This window comes from Lithobates pipiens, unplaced genomic scaffold (genome assembly GCF_037356315.1).
Source record: "Lithobates pipiens isolate NorthernLeopardFrog02 unplaced genomic scaffold, aLitPip1_a1.2 Scaffold_18, whole genome shotgun sequence".
NCBI lineage: Eukaryota > Metazoa > Chordata > Amphibia > Anura > Ranidae > Lithobates > Lithobates pipiens.
Window position 1 is genome coordinate 31,584,452 of NW_027507758.1, and position 16,427 is coordinate 31,600,878.

Consider the following 16,427-nt stretch of genomic DNA (forward strand, 5'->3'; position numbering starts at 1 on the left):
CGGCCTTCCCAGAAGAGTTGACGTTATTAGAGCTGCAAAGGGTGGGCAAACTCAATATTGAACCCTACGGACTAAGGCTGGGATGCCATGCGTGTAAAGGCAGGCATCACAATACTTTTGACAATATAGTGTATGTATTTAACTACTTTCCTGGAGTTCAGATCTACGATGGATTTAAGTTTAAAACTGCATGATAATGAGTGTAACTACCACCAACCTGCGCAAATGGCAAAGAAATCGTATGTGACTATGTGTGAATTGATGACAATAGGAGCAGCACATTGTAAATAAGTGTAAATGTGAAGAAATGTGAATGTGAAGAAATTAATTAAAATGTAATTAATTTGAATTTAAAGTGCAAAAAAGTGCTTAAATTGCATAAACCAGTGACTGCAAACACAACAAAATATAAATTATATAATATATGTAAAGTTGTTGTCCGGCGTTGGAGTAATCTGAACACAGGCTCATGCAGTTTTAATGTGAAGAAATTAATTAAAATTTAATTAATTGGAACCGCGCTCTCTGTAAATTTGATAAAAGTGCAGAAAAGTGCTTAAATTGCATAAACCAGTGACCGGAAACACAACAAAATATATAAATTATATAATATATGTATCTTAGTTAAAAAGTCCAAGATAATGAATCAAATATTCAAATAAAATAAAAAATAAAAACAAGGAACACACAATCAAAAAATATAGTGTCCAAATGAACAATTTGTGTATATAAATCTTCCAATATTTTGGTAAACAGCAAAGGAGTAGATCTTCCACCACCATCACCAGCCACACATCCTAGTCACCAGAATTCAATGACCCCCATTAATGGACAGTATATTTTTTGATTGTGTGTTCCTTGATTTTTTTTTTTATATTTGATTCATTATCTTGAACTTTTTAACTAAGATACATGTATTATATCATTTATATATTTTGTTGTGTTTGCGGTAACTGGTTTATGCAATTTAAGCACTTTTCTGCACTTTTATCAAATTTACAGCGCCGTTTCAATTAATTCAATTTTAATTAATTTCTTCACATTAAAACTGCATGAGCCTGTGTTCAGATTACTCTGGACAACAACTTTTACATCAAGACATTCTCACTAAAATCTGGGGGTTCAGTAAAAAAAACTTACCCATGTACAAACTTTAATTTCAAGCTTTCTTCTGGGGCTTTTTCCCGCTTAAGGGAAGGCAAAGGATTGTGTTTCTCTTTATTTTGCTGCTTGAGCTGAGGTAGATCTTCTTTGTAAACCTTGAAATGAGAATTTCATAAACGTATAGTCAATTCTTTATACAACTACAGATTCGTAGTCACATAGGCACTAGCCATAGTTTTTTTTTTAAAGGATAAGTTCAACTGTGCAGGTTTGACCAAAGTTGGATAACACCCTTGCTATAGGTGTAGGCCATTTATGTACCTCCCAAAGCCTTCCAGAGATGGCATCATCCTATCCTGCCTTGTTGCTAGGATGTTGGTAAGACACTCCCAGCTGTTACTGCTCACCCCCCCACCATCATAGGCGCGAGCCCTGCACATGCCCCGCCTTCGCTGCAGCATCACTGAGCTTAGAGCTACTGCTACACGGGAGAGACAGCAAATGCAATGGGGGTTGAATAATCTAGGAGTGTCTTACCAATGTTGAAATAATCAATAATCCCTTTCAGATATAATCAGGTTAGAGTTCCCAGTAAGCCAGAGGGATCTACTGCATTGCAGTAGGCTGTCAGCAAGGCTGTCAAGTTTTAGGCAACAAAGGAAGGAACAGAAAGTATTCTGGCAGTTATAGTCTGGAAGTGTATTTCCACTTATGCAACCAAATTAGTGTAGCCCCCTGGTGTTTAGGCAGGGTTGCTAACAGCCGGGGAGGGAGTGTTCCTGCACCTATTCTCTGAGAAAAAAAAGACCTGTATATTATACATAGGGTAGGGACCAATGTGAGTGTGCAATGTACAGGGATAGGGACAATTGTAGACACTCACTCAGGTTGAACTGGATGGACTGGTGTCTTTATTCAACCTTACTAACTATGTAACCATGTACCAGGTAACCATATATACACACACACACAGTATATGTTATGTATTCTTGTGATTTTCTCAGACTCATGATGCATTCACACCTGAGCGTTTCGTTTTCAGGCAGAAAGTTGTGTGATTTTGCCTGCGTTTTTTTGCACAGGTCAAAAGTTCACCAATGTAAAAAGCAGAAAAATGCCTGTAATCTGCCCAAAAAGAAGCTCATGTTCTTTTTTGAGATTCAGGTCTTTTTTTGTTTTTAATTCTTTATTTAGAAATGGCATACGGTGATACAGAGACCTCAGTATCATTGTAAAAACGATAGTGCAGCTTAGAGGTCGACCGATATATTGGCCGATATTTGGCATTTTTTTATTAATCGGCATCGGCCGATTGTGCTGATAAAAAAGCCGATTACATGTTCAGCTCCACTTGCAAAAGACTTCTGTAATAGAAGTCAATGTAAGTTGCCTGAAGACATCAGTGAAGGACTTTCCTCCTCTCTGGGCAGGCTGCCAATAAAAGATCAAAGTGATTTAAAGCGGGAGTCCACCGGGACTCCGCGTTTTTTTTTTTTAAAGCCAGCAGCTACAAATACTGCAGCTGCTGACTTTTAAAATAGTGACACTTACCTGTCCAGCGCGCCCGCGATGTCGGCACCCGAAGCCGATCTCTAGGTCGTCTGTCGGGTCCTGCCGCCACCATCTTGGGTATGGGAATCAGGAAATGGAGCCTTTCGGCTTCATTTCCCGGTTTCCTACTGCGCATGCACGAATCGCGCTGCGCAATAAGGACGGTCCCCGCTGCCTCTGGGATCTGTGTGTTTCCCAGCAGGCAGCGGGGCACTTGCGGGAAGGGGCGGGCACTTGCGGAAAGGGGCGTAAGTTACGCCCCTTTCCGCAGAGAGCTATCCCGGAAGTGGGTGCAGTTACCTGGATTATCCAGGTAACTGCACCCCCCTCCCCCCTGAAAGGTGCCGATTGTGGCACCGGAGGGGGGGAGGGTTTCCGATGAGCGGAAGGTCCACTTTAGGGTGGACCTCCGCTTTAATGTTTCTTCTTCAATAGGCTGAACTCAGTGTGTAGAAGTTCTCAGTTTAACCATTTAAAGACTAAATCTTTTCTGACACTTGTTGCTTACAAGTAAAAATCCTGTATTTTCTGCTAGAAAATCACTCAGAAGCCCCAAAAATTATATATATTTTTTTAGCAGAGACCCTAGGGAATAAAATAGCGGTTGTTGCAATATTTTATGTGACGCGGTATTTGCGCAGAGGTCTTTCAAACGCAAGTTAGCCCTTTTTTTTTTCATCCAAAAGTTTTGAGTACCTGTTTTTGTGTATTTAATAAATCGTTTTTTTTTTTTTTTTATCTAAATTATACATACAAGTGAACTGATTGGAGGTTTGTTTTGTTTAATAAATGTGTAAGAAATTTTCTGCATCACTTATTAAGGCTGCTTTTACACTGGATCGGGCAGGCGTTGACGGTAAAACGCTGCAAGTTTTAGCAGCGATTTACCGTCATTTTAGCCCTGCTATTCGGCTGCTAGCGGGGCAGTGAAGCACTGCTGCAAAATCGCATTGCATGTGCTTCAGAAGTGGTGACCATTCATTTCAATGGGCAGGAGTGGTGGAGGAGCGGTTTACACCGCTCCAAAGATGCTGCTTGCAGGATTTCTTTTTTTTTTTTTTTTTTTAACGTCCTGCCAGCGCATCTCCTCATTGTGAAAGCACTCGGGCTTTCACACAGACTGCAGGGGAGCCGTTTTAAAGGCAATTTACAGGCGCTATTTTTAGCCCAAAATCGCCTGAAAAATGCCTCAGTGTGAAAGGTGTCCAACTTAGATTTTATGAGATGAAGGGGGAAAAAAAAAGGAAAAAATAAATAAATAATCAGCCTAGCATATCGGCCCAAAAAAATCGGCATCATATATCGGCCATCGGCCTCCACGATTTCTAAATATAGGCATCGGCATCGGCCAGAGCAAAACCCATATCGGTCGACCTCTAGTGCAGCTCTACACATAAACACTATTTACAATAAAGTAGATAATATAACCGTGGACTAGACATTGGGCTTCGAGGTGCTTCAGGCAACAAAACGCTCAGATGTGAACAGGTGTCATTGAAATGAATGTGATTTTTGCTTGTTATGCGTTTTTCAGGCGTTTTATGAGCTGAAAACGCTCAGGTGTGCATGCAGCCTTACATATAAATCTGCAATTTGAAACGTTTGCACATGCTTTCCTCTAATACAATGGGAACGTAGATACTATTTTTATATCCTGGCGGGCAAATATCAAAGGGGCAGTTATATGCTTCTGGTGGTTTCTGTTGGAATTCTTGTCAGATGATGCATTCAGGTAAACAATAGCTTGACCTTTTCACATATATGACCTATAGCATGTATGGTACAATAGTGCCAACTAGAGATTGAATTGGGATTGTCCAAATAAAAGGCCAGCAGCATTAGCTGAAGGAGGACTCCATAATGACAAGGAAGGTCTGTGCCAAAAAAAAAACTTCACCTGAGGATATTATCCTGCAATAGAGTAGAACCTGGGGTCCTGGTTGTCTACTGAGATTGCGAAGCCACTATAACCTGAGCTATGTAACTTCAGCAAATTCTTATTCTACACAAACCATTGTTCAAATGCCCCGTACACACGATCGGACATTCCGACAACAAAATCCATGGGATTTTTTCCAATGGACGTTGGCTCAAACTTGTCTTGCATACACACAGTCACACGAAGTTGGTCGGAAATTGCGAACGTCAAGAACGTGGTGACGTACAACATGTACGACGAGCCGAGAAAAATAAAGTTCAATAGCCAGTGCGGCTCTTCTGCTTGATTCCGAGCATGCGTGGAACTTTGTGCTTTGGAATTCTGTACACACGATCGGAATTTATGGCAACGGATTTTGTTGTCGGAAAATTTGAGATCCAGATCTCAAATTTTGTGTGACGGAAATTCCGATGGAGAATGTCTGATGGAGCATATACACGGTCAGAATTTCCTCTTTCAATTATTTTATTGAGTTTTGCAATAGATAACAAGGTACAATTAACATTGTACGTTGGGCAACAACGTCTGTATGAACATAAACAATGGTCTACACAGATTATAACAGTCGCAGGTTATAAGGTAGCATATAGTAAACCCCAAGAGGGTATCGATGGGGTCTCGTGAATGTTTAGACGGTCCCTCCACTCGTGTGGCACCCCATATGGGAACTTTAGTGCCACACCTGGGAGGACAACGTCCATAGAGTCAATAAACATACAAGTTCTATTAGCGTTCACTAATGGAGAGAAGGTAAAAGCGTTAACAAGGAACAACTGAGATCAAGTATTGCTCGGTCAAGAATTCAGGGAAGTCTTCAAAGGTTAACATCGTTGAGTGCTAGTCGCAGCAGAGGTCCATGCGGTCCATGGTTGCCATTGTGCGTGGGTTTTGGAAGTCTGGCCATCACTTACTACCATTATAGATTCATAGCTATAGTGTAGGGCAGTGTTTTTCAACTCCAGTCCTCAAGGCGCCCCAGCAGGTCATGTTTTCAGGCTTGCCATTAGTTTGCACAGGTGATTTGATCAGTTTCACTGCCTTATGCCGCGTACACACGAGCGGACTGTATGGCGTACTTAGTCCGTCATACAATCCGACGGACAGTCCGTCATACTTTCGACTGAACGGACTTGACCACACACGGATGCACAAACAGTCCGTCGAAAGCTTGCGCGATGACGTGTACAGCACGTACGACGGGACTAGAAATAGGAAGTCCAATACACAGCAAAGCACCCTTCCGCCGTGTAAATCCTTTCTGAGCATGCGCCATTCTTAGGCCGCGTACACACGGGCGGACTGTTCGCCCAACCTTGTCCGCTGAACAGTGTTTGGGCGGACAGTCCGCTCGTGTGTGGGCTTTCAGCGGACAGTTTCAGCGGACAGTTGGACGGACAAAGTCTTTCGGAAATTCCGAAAAACTGTCCGCTGAAACTGTGTTTGAGCGAACAGTCCGCCCGTGTGTGGGCCTGTCCGCTGTACTTTCGAAATGAGCGGACTGTTCCCGCTCGGAAAGTCCGCCCATTTCGAGCGCGTGTACAGGTAGGCGGGGCCTGCGAAGGAGACGTCGCGGGCTCCGCCGCCTGGAATGGGCTTAAAGGGGAACCCCAACGCCGAAAAAAATCGGCGTGGGGGTTCCCCCCAAGTCCACACCAGATCCTTGTCCGAGCACGCTACCCGGCCGGCCAGGAAAGGGGGGCGAGCGAGCGCGCCCCCCCTCCTGAGCCGTACCAGGCCGCGTGCCCTCAACATGGGGGGTGCCTTGGGGAAGGGGGGGGCCGCGCGGCCCCCCCACCCCAAAGCACCTTGTCCCCATGTTGATGAGGACAAGGGCCTCTTCCCGACAACCCTGGCCGTTGGTTGTCGGGGTCTGCGGGCGGGGGGCTTATCGGAATCCGGGAGCCCCCTTTAAGAAGGGGGCCCCCGGATACCGGCCCCCCACCCTATGTGAATGAGTATGGGGTACAATGTACCCCTACCCATTCACCTGTGAAATAAAGTACAAATAAAAACACAACACAGGGGGAAAAAATATTTTATTGCACAGCCGGGGGTCTTCCGTCTTCGGGGGTCTTCTCGCCGGACTCCTCCGCTATGTGTGTGTAGCTCTTTTGCCAGCGGAGGAGTCCGGCTTTCTTCCTCCCCGCCGCCGGCCTCTTCTCCCGACTTCAGGGGTCTTGTCCCCCTCTTCGGTTCTTCTGCCGGGCCACCGCGCCTGGTCCGGTGGCCCGGTCTTCTGTCGCCGTCTTCCGTTCTTCTGTCGCCGCCTTCGGTTCTTCTGCCGGGCCACCGCGCCTTCTTGTAGCTCTTTTACAGGCGGTGGCCCGGTCTTCTGTCGCCGTCGCCGCCTTCCGTTCTTGTTCTTCTTCTTGTTCTTCTTGTTCTTCTCCAGGCGATGTTGACTCGACGAGCTCTCCGGCCGGAATGCCGGGGACGCGCTGTGCGGTCACTTATATAGTGACAATGGGGCGGGGTCACATGGTATATGTCACATGGGTTGGTCACATGGGTTGATGTCACATGGGGACTATGACATCGTAAGGGGGCGGGGTCACCATGTGACATCAACCCATGTGACATATACCATGTGACCCCGCCCCATTGTCACTATATAAGTCACAGCGCAGGGCGGCTCTGGCATTCCGGCCGGAGGGAGCGACGTGTCAACATCGCCTGGAGAAGAACAAGAAGAACAAGAAGAACACGAACGGAAGGCGGCGACGGCGACAGAAGACCGGGCCACCGCCTGTAAAAGAGCTACAAGAAGGCGCGGTGGCCCGGCAGAAGAACCGAAGGCGGCGACAGAAGAACGGAAGACGGCGACAGAAGACCGGGCCACCGGACCAGGCGCGGTGGCCCGGCAGAAGAACCGAAGAGGGGGACAAGACCCCCGAAGTCGGGAGAAGAGGCCGGCGGCGGGGAGGAAGAAAGCCGGACTCCTCCGCTGGCAAAAGAGCTACACACACATAGCGGAGGAGTCCGGCGAGAAGACCCCCGAAGACGGAAGACCCCCGGCTGTGCAATAAAATATTTTTTCCCCCTGTGTTGTGTTTTTATTTGTACTTTATTTCACAGGTGAATGGGTAGGGGTACATTGTACCCCATACTCATTCACATAGGGTGGGGGGCCGGTATCCGGGGGCCCCCTTCTTAAAGGGGGCTCCCGGATTCCGATAAGCCCCCCGCCCGCAGACCCCGACAACCAACGGCCAGGGTTGTCGGGAAGAGGCCCTTGTCCTCATCAACATGGGGACAAGGTGCTTTGGGGTGGGGGGGCCGCGCGGCCCCCCCCTTCCCCAAGGCACCCCCCCATGTTGAGGGCACGCGGCCTGGTACGGCTCAGGAGGGGGGGGCGCGCTCGCTCGCCCCCCTTTCCTGGCCGGCCGGGTAGCGTGCTCGGACAAGGGTCTGGTGTGGACTTGGGGGGAACCCCCACGCCGATTTTTTTCGGCGTTGGGGTTCCCCTTTAAGCCCATTCCAGGCGGCGGAGCCCGCGACGTCTCCTTCGCGGGCCCCGCCTACCTGTACACGCGCTCGAAATGGGCGGATTTGCCTCCTCCTTACGTGGGCGAGTCCGTTCATTTCAAAAGTTGAGCGAACTGTTTGCCCAACCTTGTTCGTCAAACAGTCCGCTCGTGTGTGGGCAAGTCCGCTCATGCAAATTTTCAGCGGACTGTTTGACAAACTGTTTGCCGAACAAGGTTGGGCGAACAGTCCGCGCGTGTGTACGCGGCCTTAGTCCGTCGAACTAGCCTACTGACGAGCGGATTGTCCGCTGAAACCAAAGTACGACGGACAGAATTTTGAAAAATCCGAAATACTTAGTACGCCAGACTGCACGCTGAAAAAGTCCGCTGAAGCCCACACACGAGCGGACTGTCCGCTGAAATGTGTTTCGACGGACTAAGTACGCCATACAGTCCGCCCGTGTGTACGCGGCATTAGTAATTACCACAGCTGTTTCATCTGAGGGAAATCCTGAAAACATGACCTGTTGGGGCGCCTTGAGGATTGAAGTTGAGAAACACTGGTGTAGGGCCACGATATCTGTAACTTGGGATACATTAAGGGGGGTGTCAGACTTCCAGTGTCTGGTTAGGTTGAGCCTAGCAGCCAGTAATATGTGAGTAGTTATATATCTCATGTTCTGTGACATGGTCAGAATTTCCGACAAAAAGCTCCCAGCGACCATTTTCCATGAGAAAATCCGACCCTGTGTACAGGCCATTACTCATTAGCTAGGAAGTTTAGGTAGTGTGTGCATGTGTTTTATGTATATCTGGCAGTCTTGTATTGTTCCTATAATTGTAAATAGTTTGTTTGTACACAACTTTGTTTAGTAAAGCACATTAATACACTACAGGGGATTTATTGTGTTCTTGCATTTACAGCAAAGAACCTTAAAAGACACAAAGCAAAAGAGGGAGCCTCTTGCTCGGCACTGTCGCCACAATACCTTGACATTTTTTCAATGAATGCAAGGCATTCTCTGATTGGAAAAGATGGAGATTGTGGCATCACCAACCCTTCTCTCCACCTGATCCAAACAAAGGATGCCTCGTATACATTAAAAAAATAGGGTGTTCTGTGAGTTGCAGCAGTGCTGAGTGAGTGACCCTCTGTGGTAAGTATGTGAATGGGCAGACACTCGACACAGGACCCAGGAGATCACAGCGATCGCTGTAGTAGTGGCAAATACTACAGTGATTTCAGCTTCCACATCGGTCCACTAGATATGAGATATACAGGCATACCCCACTTTTGAGTACACAACGGGGTTTATTTACTAAAGCTAGAAAGTGCAAAATCAGGCTCACTTCTGCATAGAAACCAATGAGCTTCCAGGTTTTATTACCAAACAACCAAACAAGCTGGGGTTAGACGCTCATTGGTTTCTATGCAGAAGTGAGCCTGATTTTGCACTTTCTAGCTTTAGTAAATAAACCCTGTACTTAAAAGTGAGCTATGCCTGTACATACTTTCATTGTGCTAAGCCAGGCCAATTCAACTGTGCAATACAGATCATACCTGGAGGCTTTAATATACTTGTCTACCACTTATTTGCCCTGTACCCCTGAACTTACACCTGAACTATATTGTAACACTTGCCAGGTATCTTAGCTGCAAGCCGGGTACCCTGTTTATTAGTACACTGCAGTGATGTGAAATGATGCAGCCACGAGTGAAAGGCGTCACTTCTAGTTAAGATAAATTGGTGCCTGGGTGCACTCAGTGGAAGCCATTAGTACGCTCTGTACAATCTTTCTGTCAATTGAGAGAAGCATACAATAAATGAGCTGCCACCGCAGTTATGAATGGTTGCTCTCTGAAGAGAAAATGAATAACTAAGCTTTTACTCTAATTAAAATGCTGAATGTTTCCATCAGATAATGCCAAAAATACAGATACGGGCTTAGAATATACAAAGAAAGCTGACGAGGGGAAGAAAATATTATTGCCGCTCATTGTTATTCTTGGAGCATTAAGCCTTTTGTCCTTCAGAAGACTGTGTTTGCATTAAACATTTATGAAATGTCTATAAATGCTTATTAAGAAACCTAATTGTGGATGTACTAATAGTAATTTGAAGTAAAATAGCCATTTAATGAATTACATGAGATTCTTTAGCCAATACAAGTCTATTTAAATAACATACACATAGTTGAGTAGTTGAGTTTGCACAGCTCTGGGGGGAATTTATTAATACTGGAACAGCCAGAATCTGGAGCAGATGTGCACACCGACCAATCAGCTTCTACAATATATTTTCAAAGCTTAACTAACAAGCTGAAGCTAGAGGCTGATTGGTTGCCATGCATAACTTCTCCAGATTAGTCTGCTCCCCATTTTGTAAACCCTCCTCAGAGCTGTGCAAACCCAACTAACCTGTAAGTAATGCAAATAAATAAACATTCTGGACCTAACATTGTTCATATGATCATAGGTGTGCACAGCTTATTGAATTAGGGTGTGCAACTCAAAGCCCAAACATATATGTATGGTGTGTGGTGTGTGTGTATATATATATATATATATATATATATATATATAGATAGATAGATAATATCTATCTATATATATATATATATATATATACATATACATACACACACACACACACACACACACACACACACAGATTCAGTTGTGCTCATAATGCCGCGTACACACGTAGCGGACTATCCGACGGACTTAGTCTGGCGGACTTCCCGCCAGACTGTCCGTCCGACTTTCCGTACAGGCTACTTGCCCACACACGGCACTTTTTCAGCGGACTAATACGGCGTACTAAGTCCGCCGTATTATCCGCCCTACTTTTGAAATGAACGGACTCGCCCACACACGCGGAGGAAAGTCCGCTCATTTCGAGCGGGTCTCCAGGTAAGTGGGGCCCGCGAAGGAGACGTCGCTGGCCCCGCCACCTGGTATGGACTTAAAGGGGAACCCCAACGCCGAAAAAATTGGCGTGAGGGTTCCCCCCAGGTCCACATCAAACCCTTGTCCGAGCACGCTACCCGGCCAGCCAGGAAAGGGGGGGCGAGCAAGGTGCCCCCACCTCCTGAGCCGTACCAGGCCGCATGCCCTCAACATGGGAGGTGCCTTGGGGAAGGGGGGGCCGCGCGGCCCCCCCACCCCAAAGCACCTTTTTCCCATGTTGATGAGGACAAGGGCCTCTTCCCGACAACCCTGGCCGTTGGTTGTCGGGGTCTGCGGGCGGGGGGCTTATCGGAATCCGGAAACCCCCTTTAATAAGGGGGCCCCCGGATACCGGCCCCCCACCCTATGTCAATGAGTATGGGGTACAATGTACCCCTACCCATTCACCTGGTCTTGTCCCCCTCTTCGGTTATATAGGGACATCGTCGGATGATGTCCCCGCCCATTATGGTGTCACAGTCCCAGAGGATGCTGGGACTGTGACATCATAATAGGCGGGGACATCATCCGGTGATGTCCCTATATAAGTCGCCGCGCGCCCGGTCCCCGTCATTGTGAGCGGAGGGAGCGACGAGTCAACATCTGAAGAGAAGAAGAGAAAAAAAGAACAGAAGGCGGTGGCGATGACAGAGGCGGCAGAAGAACCAAAGAGGGGGACAAGACCCCCGAAGTCGGAAGAGGCCGGCGGCGAGGAAGAAAGCCGGCTCCTCCGCTAGCAAAAGAGCTAGCAGAAGATAGCGGAGGAGTCCGGTGAGAAGACCCCCGAAGACGGAAGACGCCCGGAGCTGTGCAATAAACTATTTTTACCCTGTGTTGTGTTTTTTTGTACTTTTTTTCACAGGTGAATGGGTAGGGGTACATTGTACCCCATACTCATTCACATAGGGTGGGGGGCCGGTATCCGGGGCCCCCTTATTAAAAGGAGCTCCCAGATTCCGATAAGCCCCCCGCCCGCAGACCCTGACAACCAACGGCCAGGGTTGTCAGGAAGAGGCCCTTGTCCTCATCAACATGGGGACAAGGTGCTTTGGGGTGGGGGGGCCGCGCGGCCCCCCTTCCCCAAGGCATCCCCCATGTTGAGGGCACGCGGCCTGGTACGGCTCAGGAGGGGGGGGGGGGGCGCTCGCTCGTCCCCCCCTTTCCTGGCCGGCTGGGTAGCGTGCTCGGACAAGGGTCTGATGTGGACCTGGGGGGAACCCCCACGCCGATTTTTCCGGCGTTGGGGTTCCCCTTTAAGTCCATACCAGGTGGCGGGGCCAGCGACGTCTCCTTCGCGGGCCCCGCCTACCTGGAGACCCGCTCGAAATGAGCGGACTTTTCTCCGGGCTGGAAAAGTCCGTTCATTTCAAAAGTACAGCGGACTGGCATACGTACGGCCGGATTGTCCACCGAAATGCGAGTCTGGCGGGAAGATTGGAGTGCAAAACTATTTTCTAAGTCCGCCGTACTTTCAGGTCAAAAAAGTCTGCTGGAGGCTACACACGGGGGGATTGTCCGGTGGACTTGAGTTTGCCGGACTTTTCCACCCGATTGTTTGATCGTGTGTACGCGGCACAAGTTTACATATCCTGGCAGAATTTATGATTTCTTGGCCATTTTTCAGAGAATATGAATGATAACACAAAAACATTTCTTTCACTCATGGTTAGTGTTCGGCTAAAGCCATTTATTATCAATCAACTGCATTTATTATTTTTAAAGCGGAGGTCCACCCTAAAATGGACCTTCCGCTCATCGGATTCCTCCCCCCCTCCGGCGCCACAATTGGCACCTTTCAGGGGGGAGGGGGCTGCAGTTACCTGGATAATCCAGGTAACTGCACCCACTTCCGGGCTAGCTCTCTGCGGAAAGGGGCGTACATTACGCCCCTTTCCGCAAGTGCCCGCCCCCTTCCGCAAGTGCCCCGCTGCCTGCTGGGAAACACACAGATCCCAGAGGCAGCGGGGACCGTCCTCATTGCGCAGCGCGGCTCGCGCATGCGCAGTAGGGAACCGGGAAATGAAGCCGAAAGGCTCCATTTCCTGATTCCCATACCCAAGATGGCGGCGGCAGCACTCGAGTGTCGATCTAGAGATCGGCTTCGGGTGCCGACATCGCGGGCGCACTGGACAGGTAAGTGTCACTATTTTAAAAGTCAGCAGCTGCAGTATTTGTAGCTGCTGGCTTTTAAAAAAAAAAAAAAACGCGGAGTCCCGGTGGACTCCCGCTTTAAATCATAATCGCAACAGAAACGACCCAAATTACCCTGATCAAAAGTTTACATACCCTTGTGATTTTGGCCTGATAACAAGCACACAAATTGACACAAAGGGGTTTGAATGGCTATTAAAGGTAACCATCCTCACCTGTGATCTGTTTGCTTGTAATTAGTGTGTATATAAAAGGTCTGTGAGTTTCTGGACATCTGGACATCCAGTGCTGCACTGACATTTCTGGATTCTGAGTCATGGGGAAAGCAAAAGAATTGTCAAAGGATCTGCGGGAAAATGTAGTTGAACTGTATAAAACAGGAAAGGGATATAAAAAGATATCCAAGGAATTTAGAATGGCAATCAGCAGTGTTCAAACTCTAATCAAGAAGTGAAAAATCAGGGGTTCTGTTGAAACCAAACCACGGTCAGGTAGACCAACTAAAATTTGAGCCACAACTGCCAGGAAAATTATTCGGGATGCAAAGAAGAACCCACAAATAACTTCAAGTGGAATGCAGGACTCTCTGAAAACATGTGGTGTGGCTCTTTTAAGATGCACAATAAGGAGGCACTTGAAGAAAGATGGGCTGCATGGTCGAGTCGCCAGAAGAAAGCCATTACTACGCAAATGCCACAAAGTATTCCGCTTACAATACGCCAAACAGCACAGAGACAAGCCTCAAATCTTCTGGCACAAAGTCATTTGGAGTGATGAGACCAAAATTGAGCTTTTTGGCCACAACCATAAACACTACATTTGGATAGGAGTCAACAAGGCCTATGATGAAAGGTCCACCATTCCTACTGTGAAACACGGAGGTGGATCGCTGATGTTTTGGGGATGTGTGAGCTACAAAGGCACAGGAAATGTGGTCAAAATTGATGGGAAGATGAATGCAGTATGTTATAAAAAAAAAAATACAAGAGGAACATTTGCATTCATCAGCCAGGAAGCTGCGCATGGGACGTACTTGGACATTCCAACATGACAATGATCCAAAACACAAGGTCAAAATTGACCTGCAGAATAAAGTGAAGGTTCTGGAGTGACCATCTCAGTCTCCTGACCTCAATATCATTGAGCCACTCTGGAGAGATCTCAAACGTGCCGTTCATGCAAGACAGTGCAAGAATTTCCAGGAACTGGAGGCTTTTTGCCAAGAGGAATGGGGAGCTTTACCATCTGAGAAGATAAAGAACCTCATCCACAAATACCACAAAAGACTTCAAGTTGTCATTGATGTTAAAGGGGGCAATACACGGTATTAAGAACTAAAGCTGCACAATTTTGGCTAAAATGAGAATCACAATTTTTTTGCTTAGAATAAAGATCACGATTCTTGTGGTGTAAAATCATCTTTCACCTTAAACAAAAAAATTGGACTAACTTTACTGTTTCGTTTTTTTAAATTCATTAAAGTGTATTTAAAAAAAAAAAAAAATTGCATTTGAAAGAACGCTGCGCAAATACAGTGTGACATAAAATATTGCAACAACCACCATTTTATTGTCTAGGGTCTCTGCTAAAAAAAAATATATCATGTTTGGCTGTTCCAAGTAATTTTCTAGCAGAAAATAATGATTTTTATTGTGAGCAACAAATGTCAGAAAAGGTTTGGTCTTTAAGAGCCAGTTCACACAGGGGCGTCTTAGCCGCCTGACAAGTCGCATCCTATTCTGTACTATGGAACCATTCTAATAGGAGCGACTCAAGTCGCTCCGACTTAGAAAAAGGTTCCTGTACTACTTTTGGGGCGACTTCAGGCAACTTGCATTGACTTCTATACAGAAGTCATTTTGCAAGCCGCTGCTGAAGTCATGTGCAGGTCGCCTGAGGCAGTCGCGCTACAAGTCGTGTTGCCCCTGTGTGAACTGGGTCTAAATGTTGAAACCTCATCCATTTACACGCTGGAGTTCTTTCCTTTGATGAAAGAACAAAAATATACTTTGTTTCTACTTATTTGCATGTTGTGATAAAACTTGGCAGGCTGCCTGGATTCCTGAATAATGCCGGCAGTGTGAAAGGGGTCTTAGGAAAGAGAAAAGAATCATATTTTTCGAAAGAAAAAATATAAAAAATTCATGCAAAGCTTGAGTTTGTTTCTTACCTGGCGATCATAACTGATTTGAGTCTCCTGTTCAATGTCTGAGTCTAGTTCTGGTACATCAGATAGATCTGAATCTGATTCTTCACTGCAGGAATCAATAATCCCCTCTGAGAATAACAAACAGTCAATGTCAGCTGTGCGCTATCATTTATATGCAATACTAGAATAGTCTGAATGCAAGCATTGAAAACATTCACTATAGATTGTGGACATTTCATAACACACTGAAAGTTTCCAGCAACCATTGCATGATCGTTCCCATTTCTTCAAAAACCATCTCAAGTACCCCTCAGAATGAAAAGCCTACGTTCAGCCAGTTTTCTTTTTTTTGGTTTTAAAGCAGTATTAAATGCAAAAAGCAAAAGCAAAAATGTATTATATTGCAGCTTACCAATTCTTAGATGTGATGGCTACATGGTTTTCTTTTTTAGGCATTCTTTCTTCTATTTTCATCTGGTGATCCAGCCAGCAAGTCTGTTTTTCTCTTTTAATAATTTGTATTCAACAAGTAGCTAACATGCTATAGCTCCGCCCACACAGGGGTTAGCATTAAACGTTGCAAAAAAAAGTTAGCTTACAAAGGAAGACAAAAAAAGGCAGCGTATACCCTGTTTCCCCTAAAATAAGACCTAGCGTGATTGTCGGTGTTGGCTGCAATATAAGCCCTACCACCCAAATAAGCCCTACTCTGTTTCCTCAAAAATAAGCCCTACCCTGAAAAGAAGACCTACAAGGACTTTAACTAGGGCTTATTTGGGGGATAGGGCTTTTATTGCAGCTATCACCGACAATCACACTAGGTCTTATTTTAGGGGAAACAGGGTATATGAAAAAAAAAAAAACAACGAGAACTGACGCAACAGCAGAAAATAGGCCTTTTCATAAAACCATGAGGGCCAAGGGGTCCTGGGGAGGTTCCCTACAACCAGGGACATGGCTGGGCTGGGAGGCAGGGTGGCATTTTCTCTCCAGGCTGGCCTAACTTACACGAAAAACAGTTGGCGGCCGCCCGCTGACGGGAGGGACAGCTGTGAATACCGATCTCAATACATAACTTTTTAGATGACAGCCGCTTCTCCTTCTCTCCCTCCCATG

General features: G+C 46.5%; 1 protein-coding gene across 4 annotated transcripts in view; it reads right to left on the minus strand.

Moving 5' to 3' along the window:
• EML6 (EMAP like 6) overlaps positions 1-16,427 on the minus strand; it is a 295,572-nt gene that overhangs the window by 134,834 nt on the left and 144,311 nt on the right. For all 4 annotated transcript variants that reach the window (XR_013276589.1, XM_077485543.1, XM_077485540.1 and 1 more), the window contains exons 12-13: positions 15,333-15,439; positions 1,141-1,259 (exon numbers count right to left, since the gene is read on the minus strand). Coding sequence is in view for 3 of the 4 variants with exons in the window: in XM_077485543.1 (XP_077341669.1) it covers positions 1,141-1,259; positions 15,333-15,439 (226 nt within the window). In the remaining variant the exon portion in view is untranslated. The remainder of the gene's footprint in view (positions 1-1,140; positions 1,260-15,332; positions 15,440-16,427) is intronic.